General features: G+C 46.7%; 1 protein-coding gene across 4 annotated transcripts in view; it reads left to right on the plus strand.

The window, feature by feature from the left end:
- Positions 1–20,364, plus strand: part of LOC146194126 (tRNA pseudouridine synthase-like 1) — a 173,397-nt gene that overhangs the window by 110,695 nt on the left and 42,338 nt on the right. For 3 of the 4 annotated variants that reach the window (XM_084597253.1, XM_084597257.1, XM_084597254.1), the window contains exon 4: positions 9,574–9,753. The exons of the other annotated variant lie outside the window; for it this stretch is intronic. In XM_084597253.1, the coding sequence (XP_084453379.1) occupies positions 9,574–9,753 (180 nt within the window). The remainder of the gene's footprint in view (positions 1–9,573; positions 9,754–20,364) is intronic. 4 annotated transcript variants of the gene reach the window in all.

The raw sequence follows: 20,364 nt of genomic DNA on the forward strand, positions 1-20,364 counted from the left end.
GGTGATGTAATGTTGCAGCAGCATCCGTTCTTTTGCATTGCTCCAATGCAGATTCTGCAGTGCTCTTTAACTTTGCAACATTTCTGATTTTACAACCCTAAAAAGTGTATTCATAGCTGTTTTCACAATTTCAGGAATGCCTGTTTAAGTTCATTAAATGAGACCATTGGATTGTGTTTTATTGATTGCAGGTTGCACCAAGTGTGAAAGTGCGGGAGAAACCAGAGGTTGGAGTTAAAAATGGAGTGGCTCTAAATTGCAGCAGTGCCATCGAACAAAGAAAGCTTTTATTGTCCTGCCAAGAAAAATAAGAAACATGCAACAAGTGGCATTCATAGTTAAAGATAATTATACTGTATTCTGCACGGAGGTGTCATGTTGTAAACCGGCAATCAATATCGGTTATGTAAGAAACACACATTTAATTTACTGAGAATTATCATTTTATTGATATTTGCTCTTGTGGTGCTTGCCCACATAAAACTGCAACACCTTATCTGTGGGGACTTGCATAATTAAAGGCAAGGACAGTACCACATCAAGGTAAAGTTCACTCATTGAAGAAATCTTTTTTTTTTATTTGCAGTGTTGTTTATATGAATTTCCTATCTCAAATGAAAAAAAATCACACAAGACTTATGCGAGTTTCTACAAGGTCAATATTTTTATCATAGATCGGTAGCCATCTCTTACATCATTTTCTTATTTCAGACTCAAAATAAAATAATTTTTCTGTGTTTATTTCTTCATGAAATTGGACCAGGCAAATGATTTTTCAAGTAAATAATTTCAATGTAAAACAGTCTCATTGAGATCAAAGCCAGTAATAAACACACTATTATCAGCATAATATGAATTATGTCAGTTATGTACAAATTCAGCAAAAGTGTGCCTAATACTCTTCATTGAGGTACTAAACAAAATATATAAAGGATGATTTGTTTTTGTTACTGTTCATTTGATTCCTTGAATGGGACTTGATTCAGTTATTTCCAATACCTTTGCGAGTGCTGGTAATTAAAAAAAATATATCTACGAACGTGTGCTCCATGCTCTAGCAGATTTCATAGTTTCCCGATAGAATATTGAGCTTTTATATTAGCATTGCATGACGTGTTAATTGGATGTGAAGCATGTTTGATGTTCACAAATGCATGCCATTTCCATAATTTCGACTCCCTTAATTGTACGAAATGTTGGCACAGAGCTGAACTGTTGCCATTGAATTGGACTCTAAATTGTTGACTGGGGGCCAATATCCAAGTTGGAAATGGTAATTTCCGATTTTGATTTGGCCTCAACTGTTTTGTTAAACTTGGAACAAAGCCATAACGTAAACGCTCAGGCCCGCCATCGTCGAGCACCTCAGTGACCGAACGCGCCGGTGCCATGCAGCAGCGAGATCCACGAACCGAATGCCGGAATCGCGCGCGTTGCCAGAGCGGGGGGCACCTAGCGATTCCCTAGAGCGTATAGGGACGAAAAAAAACAAGCAAACCCAGTTTTTGACTACGTCACGTCCGGTTAGAGCCCGACGCAAAAAACGTCACGCCAGGCCGCGGCGTGTCCCCCAATCAGCGTTTCCAGCCGAGCTACCCCTAAACGCTTCTATCGGATGCAGCAGGGAGACCAATGAGAGGCATCAGATGGATGGATGGATGGAATATAGGAGCGTCCCCTTTGAAACGGGGTGGTAGCAGTAGCTATCATGCTCATTTTTCTCCCTGTATCTTTATTGATTTAGAAAGGTTAACTAAACCATCATTCTATTTAATAAATTTTGTTCCTACATTACTAACATTGCTAACATTATGTCACTTCTCTGCTTTTAAGCCACCAATCTTCCAGTCGTTTTTTGCTAGTTTCCACCGCCGGTTTATTCACCCGGCCACTGTTATCTCTAAACCCCAGACCTTCAGGAACAGTGATTGCGCCTTCACCAACTTCCGGATGGATACCATTACATTCGAGTATAATATGGGCAATTGTTTCACTGGAGTTTCCACATACAACACATGCGTCATCTCCATTGTTAAATTTCTTTTTGTAGCTGCGTGTTCTAAGGCACCCTGATCGAGCTTCAAAAAGTAGGGCACTGCCTCTTGAGTTATCAAAGAAATCTTCCTTCCTGATCTGCATTTTCCACTTTCGGTATAATTTCACACTCTGTTTCTTTTCCATCGAATTTATCCAATTTTTACCTTCTGTGTTTTTCACCTGTTGCTTAATGCTCTTTATTTCTCCGTCCTTGTTACTAGCATACTTACTAGTTAGTTTCCTAGTTCTTTTCCTCCATTGTGAGTCAATGCTTTTTAGGTACAGGTATTTAAATACTTTAGCTGCCCATCTGTTACTGTCCAATTTCCTCAGGCGTTCTTCATATAATATTCTACTCTGAGCTTCCCGCACTTCGAAAGATGCCCAGCCCATATCTCCCTGTACCGCCTCATTTGTAGTTTTGCCGTGGGCACCTAGTGCTAATCGTCCAACGGATCTCTGATTTGTTTCTAATGTCGACTGTACCTCTGATTTTAGGCACAAAACCGCATTTCCGAAAGTAAGTCTGGGCACCATAATTCCTTTCCAAATACCCCTCAAAACCTCATACCTATTGTATCCCCACAATGCCTTATGCTTCATTATCCCGCCATTCCTTCGCCCTTTGGCCTTAAGTGATTGCTCATGCTTTCCAATGTATGCCAATCCTTCGTTTACCCATACCCCCAGATATTTATATTCTGCTACTCTAGGTATTTCAAGGCCTTGTATTTTAAGACCCTGATCAGTTGAGCTGTTGAAAATCATCAGACCCGACTTAACTGCGCTGAAACTGAAGCCTAGAGCATCCCCTTCATCTCCGCAATACTTAACTAGAGTTTGCAATTCTTCCAGACTCTCAGCTAGCAGCACAATATCGTCTGCATACATCAAACTGGGGAGGCGCTGTTCTACCACCTTTCCACCTAATCTATACGACAGGTTAAAACCTAGGTTACTCTCTTGTATCCTCCGTTCCATGTTTATCATATAAAGCATGAACAGCACCGGTGATAGAGGACAGCCTTGTCTTAATCCTTTGCATACTTTGACATCCTCCGTATTTCTTATCCCTTCCCACGTAATTTCTACTTTGTTATCCCGGTATATTTCCTGTAGGAACTCTATTATCTCATAACCGATACCTTGTTTTAATATGTTCCACAGGAGTTCCCTGCTTACGTTGTCGTACGCCCCGTTTATGTCCAGAAAGGCCGAATACAAAGGTCTATTTTCCACTCGATATTTCGATGCATTGGGTAAGCACGAACAGGCTATCATCTAAGCGCCTACCATTTCTAAAGCCGTTCTGAAGTTCTCCGAGTATCTTGTTACTTTCTACCCATGCTTGCATCTTTTATTTCACCGCCTGCATGGCTAACCTGTACATAACAGATGTTACGGTAATGGGCCTGTAGGATTTCATGTGCATCCTGTCTCCTTTCCCTTTATAAATCAAATTCATTTTACTCTGCCGCCAGCTGTCCGGAATTTGCTTATTCGTTATGACTGTTTCCAGAGCTTTTAACAACGTTTCCTTACTTTTTGGACCGAGTTCATTAATCAGCTTGATCGGAATTCCATCTATTCCTGTAGATGTGTTTTTAGGAATATTTTTTTCTGCCTTTTTCCAGTTTAGATTGGTCAGTTTTAAGCTGTTTTGTATTCTGCTACCTTGTGTTGCTTCCTGATTTGCTTCATGCTTCCCTGAGCGTCAGTGCTGCCACCTGTTGGCTCCTACCGTAGTTGCTTTCAACCGCCCATGGCCTCCGAGATTACCTCCGCAAATCTCGGAGGCCACGAACCGTCACCGCCGTACTGAATGCAGCGGCCGCTGCGCATTGAGTCCCCCCGTGCAAGCAGTACAACCGCTAGCGTATGGAGAGGCCTGCCTACTGGCGCCCCGCGTGCCTGGCACGGCTGCTCAATGGAACAGCCAGGAAACGAAACGACGAAACTTCGAAGACTATGCCGGCGGCCGGCGCCGTGGAGACAGGCGAAGACGAGGGAATGGCGAGAGGAGAGGGGAGCGGAGTTGCGAGGAGGGGCGGCAGCGTGGCCTTGGAGGCCACACCACGCGCCGACACTCGTAGGCAGCGCGCGTCGGCGAGCAAAGGGTAGCTCGCTTGCGACGAGGATTGCGAAAACAGACCAAAAAGGGATGGGAGCCCATCGTTATCTCGTATCGGGGCGCCAGGTTTACGCCGTCCGTTCGCTGTAACCGATCGGCAGCGCTCATGGATGTTCGTTATACGTGCGATCTTGTGCCATTGAAGTAATGTATATTTTGGCGGTCGCTCCGGTCTCGTTCGTTATAAGCGGAAGTTCGTCTTAAGTGGGGCCGTTATAAGTGGGCTCGACTTTAGGCGTATTTTCACTGGTGTGTCCCTGGTTTACATGAGTACGTTATTTATATATATGATAAATAAGAGTGGTCCTAATACGGAGCTTTGCGGCACCCCCAACGTGACATGAGCTGCAGAAGACTGTTTACAATTAAAAGTGACGGATTGAAATCTTAAGTGCAGGAAATCAGATATCCAGGTAATTAACTTATTACCGGGAAAAATTGCAGCTAGTCTCAGGAGTAGTTTTTATGGCTTACCTTGTCGAATGCTTCTGAGTAATCGATGAAGATGGCATCAAGCTGACCTTGGTCGTTTAGTGTTGAGGCTATATCATGCGAGAATTCTAATTGTGTTGTTGTAGAAAATCCTGCTCGAAATCCGTGCTGTTGCGGTGACAGGAAGTTATTCGCCGATAAATACTGAATGATGTGCTTGTGAATGATGTGTTCGAGAAGTTTGCAACAAGTGGACAGCAGTGATATAGGTCTGTAGTTAGTGATTAGATGTTTGTTGCCAAATTTGAAGACAGGAGTGATGTTTGCATGTTTCCAAACTTACGGAATGGTTGACGTGTCGAGGGATTTATTGAATATTATCGTTAGGTAACGGGTGTTCCATTCAGAGTACCGTTTGAAAATACGCTTGGCACTCCGTCTGCTCCAGAACTTTTAGTTGTATCAATTGATAGCAATAGGTTATGAACTTCAGCGCAGGTTATAATTAGGGAAGGAAGTTCTGGCAAGGTGTTACTGGCACGAAAAAAGGGGTTTAATACCATCGTCCGGACAAAATACCGATTGGAAATAATTATTGAAGGCTTCTGAAATAATCTGAGGATCAGATGAAGGATGGTCGTTAATAGTGAATGAAGAAGTGTCATGAGCAGTTGGAAGTACCGTTTTCCAAAACTTTCTTGGGTTTTCTGTCATGAATGTTGATAATGTTCTATTGAAATAAAAGTTTCTGGCTTCGTGCAGTTTGATTTTTAGTTCATTTTGAAGCTTTTGCTTTAAAGAGCAGCGGCTACTCTGGATTATGTTTCTGCGTTTCCGGAGTGTTTTGATGTGCCTGATGAGATGTATGTACCACAGGTGCTTCGCGTTGCGCTTTATACACTTTTGGGGAACGAATTGTGAGATGCATCCTTCGATAATGTTGCAAAATTTTTGAAACAACTCAACACCACATATGCCACTACGGTGAAGAAATGAGTCATAAGAAGATGCTAAAACATTAACAATAGAACTGTCATCAGCACGAGCAAAATCTTTAACAATCTGGAAATCGGGCCTTTTGGGCTCACAAGCGACACCAAACTTCAGCAGAACACCCTTGTGATCGGACAGGCCCTCCGCGATTTGACAGTTGTAACCATTTTGTAATAACTTTTGATTGACAAAAATGAGGTCAAGGATTGAGTTCTCACGGGTAGCACTGCCAACAACCTGTGTCAAATCTAGAGATAAGGCCATGTCAATAAGGGCGTCACAAACGTGCCTGTCGCGATCGTTTGGAGATGATGTATTCCAGTCTATACAAGGTGTATTGAAATCACCAACAAGGATCAATTTACAGTCATGAAGCCTGTGCTTTAGCATATAATCACAACAATCGGGGAAAACATTACCGGAATTGGGAGACCGGTATAAAGCGCCTACAGCCAAAACAAAGCCATCCATCACCAATTTGCACCAAACCAACTCGGTGTTAGGAAGGTCGGGCAGCAGAACGAAATCAATGCCTTTTTTAATAAATAAAAATAAAATAAATAAAAAATACGCCCCCACCCCTAACAAGTGTCCTGTCACATCGTAAGACAGAGTAATTAGGGAGCACAAACTCTCCTTCCGTAACCGAGGCGTTAAGCCAGGTCACTGTGACACAGATTAATGGTGGTTGATAGCATTCAATTAGCCAATTAAAATCTGCTAACTTATTCATTAGGCTGCGGGCATTTACATTCAAAAGTGCTAGGTTGTGCTCATTACGAAGTCGCTCTGTGTTGCTGGTAGGTACGTTAGGGGAGATTTTAATAATCGACTTGGTAATATCATCCCAGTAGCGGACGCTATCCACTATCAGGGTGCCAAGCTGAGTCAAAATTTTTTCGCATCCTTTCTAAGCTCAACGGAATTATCCCAGAGTACACTACGTATCTGTCGCACGTGAAAAGAAAAATTTTCACTGATAGGCGTGTCTGAACCTTTGAGTTTAAAAGCATCCTTTTGAATTATGGCCTTCGCTCTGGAATCAAGTAACTTCAATATTACAGGTCTCACTTTTTCTTTCCTCTTTTTGTGCACTGAGCCTGTGACAGCGCTCAATACAGTTGCATTTGATTTTAAATTTGTTGGAGAACAACTCCAATACAGAGGTAAATAGCTGCTCAGGGGTTTCAGCCTACGGTTCACGGAGACCATAGATTATTAAGTTGTTCCGACGTGACCGGTTCTCTAAATCATCATTTTTCGTGTCAGGTTGCTTAATGGCTTTCCTAAGATCGGCGACTATTTCTTCTAAAGTAAGCATGCACTAAGGTTTGCATTTATTTCCACCCTTTTTAAGCGAGACAGTCCTGTTCCATAGACAAGACTATAATATAAATTGATGCACGAAACACTTTTTGTTTCAAGAGTGAGCTTCCCCTTATTACATCATTGAACTAGACAGGTGATCTGCCTTTCCTTCGAGGAGATGGTGCAGCAAGTGTGGTGTCTGTTCAATAGCTGTTCCGACATCAATCTGCGCACAGCCTGCGTACATCTTTCGCATTACTCATATAAGCGGCTTGGGAATAAGTGACTCTGCACTGACGAGAGGGCTTCTTGCGGCAGCGGTAGCGAACCGTGGATTTTCGGTGTTGCTAACAATTTTCTTGTATGCTTTGGTTGTCCACGTTTATATAATGAAAATTGTTTTGTTGTGTGCAGCATTCAGTGCAGGAACTGAGTTCTTCAATTGCTTTTTGTAATGGCGCAGCCTTTGGAGAACACGGTGAGTTCCCGCCAAAAGAGACTTGGCCAACAAAACGGCGTTGCGGGGACAGAAGGAATGACCCTCAAAGCGCTCAAAAAGCACTAAGGCTCGAATTCCGTGTTTTTCTGGCGAAAAGACCGAGCTGTTCTTCAAGCTTAGTCGCTCCGAATTTGAGGCGATGGCAGGACTGCTCGAGTATCTGGCACCATGCGTGCCTGTTTTTTTTGTTCTTTTTCTGCTTGCTAGCCAGATCGGCGAACAGCTTCTTGGGTTTTTAATATTGTTTTCATCTCCTTCAGACTACATCGTTCGATGCATTGTGAAGGAAAGGTGGTGGGCGGGAGCTAAAGGCTTTTGATAGACGGCAGCGGCGTGGGCTATACGGTCCAGTCACGTAGGGACGGCGGTGGCTCGCTCGTTATTAGTCGTAGGTTAGAGCAAAGTTGTCGGGCGGACGTTTTGGGAGTGGTCGGTCTTGGCACCGAGCGAGCTGGTGTTATTTAATCTAGATTCTTTGTATTTGACATAATAAATGTATTCAACATTTTAAGAAAGCATTGAATCGAGTTTACCCATCAACGGGGGACAGCCCTGCAACCGCCAATCGAAAAGTCCCTTAGGCTTCATAAGGTGGAAGTTAGTTGTCTATTGGGATTAGTTCTTAATAGTCACCAGACAAATATCTGCCTGTGCCTGCGGATAATGCAACAATATCCTAACACCATTATTTGGATGGATGGATTATGGGGTTTAATGCCATAAAGTAGAAGGCTTTGGAAATTCTAACACCTAGGGTTCTTAATGTGGACTGATATCGCACAGCATGCGAGCGCCTAGCTTTTCGCCTCCACCGTAAAGCAGCCGCCAAAGCCGAGATTTGATCCGCGTCCTTGGGCACTGTAGTCGAGCGCCCTAACCAGTGTGTCACCCTAGCGGAGGCCTAGAACCATTATTTATTGACATATTTTGCTCACGTCTGTGATTTAGATAAACCAAATGATGTGCTAATCCTGTCACACGAAGACAACAGGTTAAAGCTTGAGTTTGCTGTCCTTTTTCTAAAGAATGCATTTTATGGCGATAACCAGCTTCAAATAGCTGTCGCCTTGTCAGGTTTGCCACACCATAAGGAAAGAAAAATATAGACATTTTAGAGCTCCAAGAATTCCTTGAAAGTGTAGTGGGCCCAATGTTTTTCTATTCTGCTGCCTAGCTTGCGATGCATCATTTGCTAGTATTGCCTTGTGACCGAAAATAATGGCTGCATAATAGAGCTTGACGGCAACAGATGCTGGGTAAAAAATTTCGCCTAAGCGAGGAAGAGATAGCGAGGAGCGCGCAGTGCCGGACGTGGGAGCGATATTTGGGGCTCTGTGCATTTTTTTTTCTTTTTATGGCGGTGTGCGTGGGGCAAATCTGCAGTTTTCTCATGACCCCATATACGTTACACTGCCTATCTATTTTCTTCCCACTTGTTTCTCCTGTCGCCAACTTATATCGTCGATGCGTCGGCTCAGAGTGTGCAAATGCAACATGACTAGCATGTCCCAATAACACGTGGGAACTTTCGGAATTGACGACCAAGTTCGGATGTGCTGCAATGAGAGGCTCCACGTGAAGCAGCTACCAGCTGATGTTCATTCTTTTCCATTTTGGTTTTATCGACCACAATTGCTGCATCATCTCGCTGCGGATCATTTGCCTCGTCGTTATTGGTACCGAGAGTATTGCCGCGAAACTTTCAAAACTGTATTTGTTGTTTTTTAGCAGCCCAAGGCGTGCAGCCTTATCACTGTGATTACGGCACTCATATCGATTCTGTCTTGTTTGTTAATGCTCGATGTCGCGAGCCGCACCTGTATCAGTTCTTTGTCATGCAAGATGCGCCGAGATCTGTCTCAAAGATTCCGGCTACTCACATATGTTTCTACAATGTTCCAGGTTTCGCTATTGACAGTTTGCGACATTATCTAGATGGTTCCGAGCTTTCTTTAAATTGAGCGTTGATGTGTGCGACAGGCATTCTTTGTTCAACGATCACCAAGCACGATTGTTGCTATCGGCGCCGCCGAATCACTTAGTTCTTTTGCGGGCGCAAATCAGCCCAGTAAAGAGTTTCTTCAATACACTCACAGACTGTTCATTTATGTCATCGACCACCACATGACATGGGGAGCAGTTATTTCACGGTAGCATACATCTATCCCCGCAGCGTCCGAGACGTGCTGCAGGTGCCCGAGTGGTTCCACGCCCGGTACCTGGCCCAGTGGCGCACCTACCGCTACCGCGTGGCCGTGCTCAAGAAGGCGGCGCTGCTGAAGCACAAGCGCTGTGCCGACAGCATTCGAGCCTTCCTGCCGCTAGCCGAGCTCAACCGGTGCCACGTTGTGCCGTGAGTTATTGCACATAGATGTCCTTATTAGAAAGCATGCACTCGCCCATTCTCCGCAACACAAAAACGTTTAAGCTAGCTATTTAGTGCCAAACATATGCAGTGCAAAGATAACCGATGGTCGCTTGAAAAAACAATTGGAATGTCACAGGAATTAAATCCTAGCAGGGGACGTCACGAAGTTAAGTGGCGGATGAAGTTAAGTTTGTAGGCATCAAGTGGATGCAGCTAGAATATGGGAGCGACCTTTGCCCAGTGGGTATAGTCCGAATGATCATGACTCACAAAGGCAACCTCTATGAATTTTCGAAAATTGCCTCAAGTAGCATTTTAGAGCCCTTCATACCCCTGCTACACGGGCGTTTCGATCGGCTTCGAAGCGAATGTCATACGACAATCAAATGCCGAACCTGCACTGCTACGCGAAGTGTTTCGAAGGCATTCAACTGAAATGTCATTCGAGCGAAGACATTGGAGATTTTGAAATGCATTCAACCAATAGCCGGTTGCTTTGCACCGATGCCGCTCATCTGTGGTGGCCAGGTTCGATTCTGTGGTTGTTAATTTCTATATCTGCTGCTCGCTTTCTTCAGCTGCTTGTTTAGAGAACAGCCCGTGCACTTGCTAAGTGCGGGCTTTAAAATAATATTACACAGCACACGAATGCGCCGATGACGATTGCACTCCGATAGGTAGTTAGACAGTTACTTTTTTTTTTATTCATTGAAGTTTGTAGCAAAGTACAGTTTGTCGTGGGACCGACGCTAAAGGTGACGTACAAGTCACCTGACTGGGCCTTCGGCACCACAGTCCACACGTACAACACAACGCAGCAGCCACAGAGCAACACAAAATAGTCAGTCAGATGTCGGCATGTAACAGAAATACAAACCAGGAGTAAAACACATAAAATGCAAGCTTTAACATTAAGTGAACAGTTTCAAGCACAGTTTTGCTATAACACGATGGAAATAGGAGACAAATAGTCACATATGTTCCAGAAAGTACACCTTAACCTTTTTTTGAAGGTTAACAAGGTGGATGATTGTTCAAGTAGTACGAATATGTCAGGGTAACAGTTCCAAAGGTTAATGATTTGCCACTGAATTAACTGCATCCCTTACCCGGTCCTGATGCGAGGTTTTATAAAGTTCAACACTATAGCCAAACGGGCGAGCTGATGGAACATATTGAAGGGAAAACAGCGCAAAAAACAAACACCAAAGCAGAGAAACACAAGACGAGCGCTGACTCACAACTGAAAGTTTATTCAAAGAGGGAACATAATATATGGAAAACGTGACCACCCTATCAAGAAGTGGACAAGCAAAAAACATGTGTTGCTATGTAGGATGAAGGCACGCAATCTCGCTTTCATGTAGAAAAATGGATGGCTTACTAAAGCACAACCTTGTTTTTTTTCTTCATGGGGTAGGCCTCCATTATCTCATGTGTTAAGCAGATCGGGTGCTTGTAAAGGATATCACAATAGTGCGGTGAAGGACAACAAGATTCACAGTCATAGACGTGGTCAACGAGATTAGTAGATTTGGTAGTGTCCAAGTTATTTGCATGCTCTTTGAAACGTGTATTAATGCACCACCCCGTCTGCCCGATGTACACTTGTCCACATGACAATGGGATTTTGTAGACTACAACTTCAGCACACAGCACATACTTAGTTTCATGCTTAACCCTTCATTTCATTTCATTTATTTGTCCCTTAAAGGCCCGGAGGCATTACATACTATAGGTTTGGGTGTAATGGCTGAATAGAACGAGACTTCAAGTTTACAAAAGGAACACAGTAATATTGTCGCGTAAACAGCGACCCTTACAGTTGCGTCCGAGGTCCAAGGCGTGGCAAAGGTTCTACAAACAGCGTCAGAGTTCAGGCTCGAGGTTAGCACACTTCTTCTTCCTCTCACACTTGTGCGCTTCTTTGTCGTCAACGCATGCTACATTAGCCCCTCCGTGCGAAAAGCATCGTCCCGATGCTAGATTGAATGAGGGACAGATTAAAAGGGGCTGCTATCTGGCATGAAAAGGCTTCAAGCGGACCACGTGGACCACTTCAGAACGCTTGGGACGCCGGGGCTCTGGTTCCTCGTGCGGAACGACTTCATAGTCCAGTTCACTAACGCGTCGAAGAACGCAGTAGGGGCCGAAATAACGGCGCAAGAGTTTTTCGCTAAGTCCGCGTCGTCGAATGGGGTACCAAACCCAGACAAGGTCACCTGGCAGATAGTCTGCAGTCCGCCGCCGCAGGTTGTAGCGTTGTGCATCTCGGCCTTGCTGCTGCTGCTGTATTCGCACCAAAGCAAGTTGACGGGCCTCTTCGGCACGCTGTAGAAAAGAGGCGACATCATCATTTGGACTTTAGTCTATGTGGGGCAGCATGGCGTCGAGCGTGGTCGTCACTTATCGGCCGTAAACTAGGCTGAATGGAGTCATGTTGGTAGTTTCCTGAACGGCGGTATTGTATGCAAATGTTACATACGGCAATACTTCGTCCCATGTCTTGTGGTGGACGTCCACATACATTGACAACATATCGGCAATGGTCTTGTTCAAACGTTCTGTCAGGCCATTTGTTTGCGGGTGGTATGCAGTCGTCCGACTAAGAACAAGGATATGCTGGACGAGCTCTGCAGAAAATGCAGCTCCTCTGTCAGTAATGAGTACTTCTGGTGCGCCATGTCTCAGGACAATTTGAAGAACGAAAAATTTCGCAACTTCAAAAGCAGTAGCACAAGGAAGAGCAGTGGTTTCTGCGTAGCGGGTCAGGTAGTCAGTAGCTACTATAATACACCTGTTCCCACAGGTGGAAGTAGGGAGTGGTCCGAGCAAGTCCATCCCTATTAGCTGGAATGGTCTGGACGGTGGCGTAATGGGCTTTAAAAGACCGGCTGGCCGCAGAGGCGGAACCTTTCGACGTTGGCAGTCACGGCAAGTTCGAACATAATGCGTTACATCGCTTGACAAACGAGGCCAGTAATACCGTTCTTTAATTCTGGATATCGTCCGAGTGACTCCCAGGTGGCCGGATGTGGGTTCGTCGTGGCAGGCTTGAAAAATCTCATCCCTTAAGCTTGCTGGTACAACGAGGAGGTATTGGCGACTGTTGGCTGTAAAATTCTTCTTGACGAGAACGCCATCACGGAGACACAGAGAAGACAAAGTACGACGGAAAGGGCTAGGGACCATGCTGCCGGCACCTTGAAGAAAGTCGATTACCTGGCGAAGTTCGGGATCATTCCGTTGGTCATCGGCAAAATTGTCTGAACTAATTGCACTCAGAAATGCGTCGTCGTCACCTGAGGCGTCCGAAGCTGGTTGTACAGGAGCACGAGACAGGCAGTCAGCGTCTAAATGCTTACGACCTGACTTGTAGGTTACAGTGATGTCGTATTCTTGAAGTCGTAGGCTCCACCTGGCGAGACGCGCAGAGGGGTCTTTAAGGCTTGTCAGCCAACAAAGCGCGTGATGGTCGGTTACCACTTTGAAGGGTCTGCCGTACAGGTATGGTCGAAACTTCGAAATAGACCACACGATGGCCAGGCATTCCTTTTCAGTGGCAGAGTAGTTTGTCTCAGTCCTAGACAAAGCCCGACTAGCGTAGGCGATCACACGTTGTTCACTGTTCCGTATCTGTACTAGGACAGTGCCCAAACCGACATTGCTTGCATCCGTGTGGAGTTCGGTGTCTGCGGTTTCATCGAAATGTGCTAGAACTGGAGGTGACTGCAGGCGACGTTGAAGCTCCTGAAATGCGTCCATTTGCTGGTCGCCCCATGTGAACGGCACATCAGCCTTAGTAAGAAGTGTAAGGGGGGCGGCTATTTTAGAAAAGTTTTTCACGAAACGTCGATAATATGCACATAGCCCAAGAAAGCGTCGCACCTCTTTCTGGTCCCGCGGCGTCAGAAAATTGGCGATGGCAACTCCCGCTTGGTTCACGACATGGCCCAAAAACTTCAGCTCTTCATAAGCAAAATAGCATCGATGGCAACTCCCGCTTGGTTCACGACATGGCCCAAAAACTTCAGCTCTTCATAAGCAAAATGGCATTTTTCGGCTTTCAGAGTGAGGCCCGACGTTTGGATGGCGTCTAGTACTGTGTCTAGGCGACGGAGGTGCTCCTCGAAATTCGGGGCAAATACAATTACGTCGTCCAAGTATACAAGACATGTCGTCCACTTCAGATCTCCAAGAACACTGTCCATGAGTCTCTGAAAGGTTGCGGGCGCGGAGCAAAGGCCGAAGGGCATGACCTGGAATTCGTATAGCCCGTCAGGTGTAATGAAAGCAGTCTTTTCGCGGTCCCTCTCATTGACCTCTATCTGCCAGTATCCAGACTTGAGATCCATGGAGGAGAAGTATCTTGTGTTGCACAGACGATCTAAGGCGTCATCTATTCTGGGCAAAGGGTAAACATCTTTTTTCATAACGTTGTTCAGTCGGTGATAGTCTACGCAGAAACGAAGTGTGCCATCTTTTTTCTTCACAAGTACCACAGGTGCAGCCCAGGGGCTGCGGGAAGGGCGAATGACATCGTTATCGAGCATTTCCTTCACTTGGTCTCGGATGGCAGTACGTTCTTTAGGGGAAACTCGATAAGGCGACTGGCGGAGTGGTCGAACAGCTTCGTCTGTAATGACACGGTGCTTTGCAAGGTGGGTTCGACCGACGCGTGATGATCTGGCAAATGCATTAGAGTAGCGACGGAGCAGGTGCCGTAGTTTCGCTTGATACTTTCGAGGTAAGGCCGGGTTTATATCGTACAGAGGTTCAGTGTTGTCGGAGGGTTCTGTTGCTGAAGCGCTGGTGAAATTGCATTCATAACTAGTGTCAGTTATGGCGTCGAGATAGGCGACAGTTGTCCCTCTGTTCAGATGTTGATGTTCATTGCTGAAGTTCGTGAGAAGAACATCAACTTTGCCATTTTCAACAAAAACAACTGCCCTGGCAACGGCGATGCCTCTTTCTATAAGCAGTTTCTGTTTTGTCTCGACGACACCTTCTGTATCTTGCATTGGGAGGGAACCCACGGAGACCATGATGCTTGAACGTGGGGGCACACTAACATGGTCATCAATAATGTGGAGTGCAGCGGGGAGCATGCTGTTGGATTCGATAGCGTTCTCAACTGAAAATCTTACGGACTTATTCTGCAGATCGATAATGGCGCCATTTTCGGTTAAAAAGTCCGTACCGAGGATGACGTCACGGGAACACTGAGCCAATACGATGAACGTCGCCAGAAAGGTTTGCCCTTGTACCGTGATCCTTGACGTGCACACTCCCGTGGGCATAATTAAATGTCCGCCAGCTGTGCATATTTGCGGGCCACCCCATGATGTTGTGACCTTTCTGAGAGCTTTGGCGAAGTGTGCACTTAGAATTGAATAATCAGCGCCAGTGTCGACTAGAGCCGTGACGTCTACGCCATCAATGAAGATCTGCAGGTCGGCAGTTTGTTGTGTCAGGCGGCGACAGCTTCGTGGGGTTCGGTCTCGACTTCGATGCTCTGGAGGAGTGGCGGGGCAAATGTCGGCGTCGTGGTTACGTTGAGGATCAGCGGAATTTCGTAATGGCGTCGATTCTGCTGGTGGCCGTATGTAACGAACTGTAGTTTGCAGTGAAGAACTGTCGTGGGTCTGTGGAGGATCTTGAAATTTTCGCACTGTAGCAGCCGCACCTCCAGAGGCTGCTGCATCTAGTTTCCCCTATGGGGACTTTGGAGTTGCTCCTGGCGTCCAGGATAGCTGTAACGGCGAGGCGACGGCGATCGGAGGCGGCTTGGGCCTGTGTTGGAAAGCGAAATGTATTCTGCGATTTCGCGTGGCTGCTGGCCAGGCAACGGACGACGGGCATCAAAAGAAAACCCACGGAGGCCGAGCTCCCCGTAGGGGCAGCGGCGACACAGGTGTCCAGCTTCGCCGCAATGGTAGCACAACGGTTGGTGATCGGGCGTTCGCCAGATATCGGTCCTTCGGCGGCGTACGCTCGGCCGTGAAGACACATGGGCGACCGGTGCGCGAGGCTCGTAGGATGCTGTCGAAGGCAGCAGGTAGCGGCTGGTGACCGCGGCGTAGCTCAGGGTCTGGGGCAGCGGTGTAGCTACGACGGGTTCAGGCGTGGCGACGGGTGCGGGCCCAGTGACTGGTGCGGGCACGGTGGTGGGTGCGGGAACACCCAGCGCCTGTTGTACTTCCTCACGGATGATATCGGAAACTGTGGCGACCTGTGGCTGTGGAGGAATTCGCAGGTATTTGGCCACCTCTTCCCGGACTATCGCCCGTATCGTACCACGCAACGATTCTGACGAAAACTGTATGGCTTCACCTGCACTCGCGGCGTTCATAGACACTGTAGTGCGCTGGTATTGCTGGGCGCGCATGTCAAGTGCCTTCTCGATGGTAGACGCCTCACTTATGAATTCGGCGACAGTTGTTGGTGGACTTCGCACCAGGCCTGCAAATAACTGCTCTTTAACACCTTGCATCAAAAGGCGCACTTTTTTCTCTTCCGACATGGTTGGGACCGCGCGTCGAAAGAGTCGCTTCATCTCTTCGGCGTAGGCCGTAACAGTTTCATTCGGATGTTGTATACGGCTATTTAAAAGCAGTTGCGCTTTTTCCTTGCGAAGCGTGTTGGTAAACATGCGCAAGAATTCTGCCTTGAATGTGTCCCACGTTCGGAGTCCGGCTTCTTGATTTTCGAACCATGTCCTCGCAGAATCCTCCAGTGCGAGGTAGACATGGCGAAGCTTCGAGTCAGCGTTCCAGGCGTTGAAGGCAGCCACCCTGTCGAACTGCTCCAGCCAGTCTTCAGCGTCCTCATGGGGCAGGCCGTGGAAATTTGGTGGATCCCGCTTGTGGTGGAGCAGGACAGGAGTTTTCGATACCGGGGGATTCATCGCGCTGACAGAAACGCTCCTTGTTGGTCTGTGGTCAGGGAGAGGACCACACCCGGGAGGCAGACCTTGCAGTTGGCGGCTGCTCTGGTGTACTGGGGTCTCCACCTTAGGGGTGCGTCCTGGGCTTGTAGGGGGCGTCCGGCTCATGAAAATCGTACCCGACAGCTCCACCAGATGTCGCGTAAACAGCGACCCTTACAGTTGCGTCCGAGGTCCAAGGCGTGGCAAAGGTTCTACGAACAGCGTCAGAGTTCAGGCTCGAGGTTAGCACACTTCTTCCTCTCACACTTCTGCGCTTCTTTGTCGTCAACGCATGCTACAATATGTTAGTTCATGCTCTTTCTGGTGCTCAGCCTTTTTTTCCAAAATAGCACAAACACTTTTAAGTTTCTTAGGTGCAGAAAAACAACCCCTATGCCATATATTTTTGCCACATTTTTAAGATTGTTTGACAGGTGGGGTACATAAGACTTCTGTCTTATGTACACGGCAAACTTTTTCCTTTCCTTCCTTTTTTCCGCACTGGGCACCAAAGCTAGACTTTTAAGCTTTTTGGCTATCTTGTTACAACCCAACAGTAAAACATCATCCAGGTAACCAGATGTATTGAGTCTTCCAATTTGATCATTGAAGCTGCCGATTACCATATGTTCACAAAATTTTAATAAAGCAGACATCAGAGATGAGGCCACAATTCCTGCTTTTACAGTCTTAGAGTGATGCGATTTAAATTTTAACAATGGTTTTCCTACCCTAGGTAGGTATTCCCAGCAGATATGGCCCGTCTCAACTGTCAAACGCAGATCCAAAAGTTGTAGCTTGCTATCACTGATGACCTCAGTGGTGAACTGTAGACCAAGAGCATTTTCTTTAACAATTTTAGTGCAGTTAAACCTGGTTATAATCAAATTGTAAAATGTTCGCAATTTTTCATTACATCCAGGTTTTCGTTACATGCAGTTTGCATGCGAAGATGCAAAAGGACAATGTAGAACAATAACCAGGTTAAGAATTGGTGTAAAGGAAACCACCTTGAAGGTGTTTACATTAAATCAGAATTATTTGAAGCCATAGAAGCAGATGTTTCGAGATCACGCTGATAGCGCGGCGCAACTGTGGTAGCAGCCTCCACCTCCTTTGTGGCTCGCGCGATGCGTCTACGTGGGAGCGGGGAAAGGGGGTGGGGAGCAATCAGTCTGAGGAAGAGCGTGTGTATTGGCGCCGCCACCGGCCCGGTACACCCCATGTGCGCTCGCCCACCACCGTTGCCATGGAAACTGTTGCCATGGAAACCGGCATTGCCAGCACGCTCCGCTGTTCCCACTACTGATGCGCAGGAACCCACGAGCAACCGTGTGGCAGTGATGGATGCCAGTTGCACGCCCCGCGTCTTTTTTTTTTGTTATTTTTGCAGCTTTTAGGCATGAACTATTGTCATGTTTCAACAGCGAAAGGAGCAGAGACTGCTGCATCTGCCACGGAGACGCGGCATCAGCTCTGAAACACGGTGCGTTGTATCAACTGCGGTCACTTGTAGGCGTTCCTCTCACTTCAGTTTGTGTTTTTTCGCCCTGAAACTTGAGGGTTTCTATCAAATTTTCACTAACTCAGCACTAGTTAAGAGACAGTCGGCGCCGCAAGTTCGTTATATCAAGGTAGCATCAGGATATGTGTAGACCTTCGAGAGCCGAACAAAGCTATTGTTCTAGACAGTTTCCCATTACCCCATACAGAAGAGCTGCTTCACGCTTTGGTAGGCGCTGCACACTTCACAAAACTTGACTTGGCTTCTGCTTACCATCAGGTTCTTTTGCACCTTGAAAGCAGGGATCTGACAGCTTTCACCTCTCATAATGGTCTTTTCCATTTTAAAAGAGTTTGCTTCAGGTTGGCTTCTGCCCCAGTGGCATTTCAGAAGATGATGGCGACAATCCTCGACCGTTGCCCTGGAATGTTGTTCTACATCGATGATGTGATCATTTTTGGCAAGACCGCAGAAGAGCACCTTTAAAACTTGAAGACCGTACTGCAAAAGGTCAAGAATGCAGGCCTGAAACTCAACAACAAATGCCTTTTTGACATTCCAGAACTTGAGTTCCTAGGGCATCAGGTCACTGCACGCGGTATCTCGCCACTCCCAGAGAAGGTAGAATCCGTAGTTAGCACGCCAGTTGCCACTCTCCGTTCATTCCTGGGTCTCGTAGAATATTACTCCAAGTTCCACACTTGGCACAAGTGTGGAACAAGCTATGAGAATCTTTCTTCGCAAAAATGAGCCGTTCATCTGGTTCGCTGAAGCAGACAGCAGTTTCAGGAGGGTTAAGAAAATGATTTTCTCGAGTACAGTCCGCCAAATGTTCTATCCGTCACTTCCAGTAATTGTGTCGACCGACGCGTCCGACTGTGGACTGAGAGCAGTCCTTCTCCAGAAATGTGGCCACGAGCTCCGCTCAGTCGCTTTCGCATCTCGTACACTGTCGCCTGCGGAGAGCAAATATTCGATCTGTGAACGGGAAGCACTAGCATGTATTTGGGCATGTGAGCGATGGCGCACATACCTTTGGGGTCGCCATTTCACAATTCGAACAAATCATCAAGCACTGGTGTGCTTGCTGTCATCCCAAGGACATGGAAGACGCCCACTGCGAATCACACGCTGGAGTGCGCAACTGCTTTGCTGCAATTTTACTGTTGAATACCGCAAAGGGTCCACAAACACTAGCAGATGCACTTTCTTGCTGCCAGCACCTACCTCGGAGGCAGAGAGTGCTAAGGAGGAAGAAATCGTGTCGTTTATCGAGCCAGCCTGTGTGACAAAGAAGTTCAGGCAGGCCGCCCTCGACAACGGTCGCCTGGAAACCGTCAAGTCATTCGTGCTGAACTCCTGGCCGCCAAAGAAGTCCATACCAGAAGAGGGGAAACCATTCTACCCTATTCGGGAAGAACTGTCGGTTGTTGAGAACTGGCTACTGCGTACAGAGTGCCTCGTTGTTCCATCCTCCCTCACGGCTCGGATCATCAGCACTGCGCACGAGACACATCCGGGTATCACGCGCACGAAGGCACGACTGCGTGAGTGGTTCTGGTAGCCACGAATGGATCAGCAAGTGGAAATGGCAATAAAAAACTGCCACATCTGCCTGGAGGCAGATAAGTCCGCCAAAACATCACCAGCACCGTTGCAACCTGAGCAACTGTGGCAGAAGCTTGGCCTAGACAATGTTGGTCTTTTGGCGCATGCAGCTTACAACAGCAGATTTGCCATAACGCTTGTTGACTACCATTCTAAATGGCCAGAAGTACACTTTTGCAGTGAAGTGTCTACAAACACCGTAAAAGACTTTTTAATAAGTGTTTTGGCCCGTGAAGGCTATCCAGAAGAGATTTTCTGTGATAATGGACCTCAGTTCACATCCCACGAATTTGTCACCTTCCTGCAAAGCAGAGGCATCCGTCTTTCGCATTCGTCGGTGTACTATCCCCAAGCGAATAAGCAATTAGAGTGATTCAGTCGCACACTGAAAAACTTCCTTCAAGTTGCACTCCTCGAACGACGACCACTCCGGCAAGCAGTCACAGAGTACCTTGCCATTTATCGATGTACTTCACACACTACCACAGGGGTCGCCCCAGCAGTTCTGCTACATGATAGAATGCCCCGAACCAAGCTGGATGTTCTGGGCTTTTCA

The sequence above is a fragment of the Amblyomma maculatum genome, chromosome 3, assembly GCF_055883805.1.
Source record: "Amblyomma maculatum isolate TAMU_Amacu chromosome 3, ASM5588380v1, whole genome shotgun sequence".
Taxonomy (NCBI): domain Eukaryota; kingdom Metazoa; phylum Arthropoda; class Arachnida; order Ixodida; family Ixodidae; genus Amblyomma; species Amblyomma maculatum.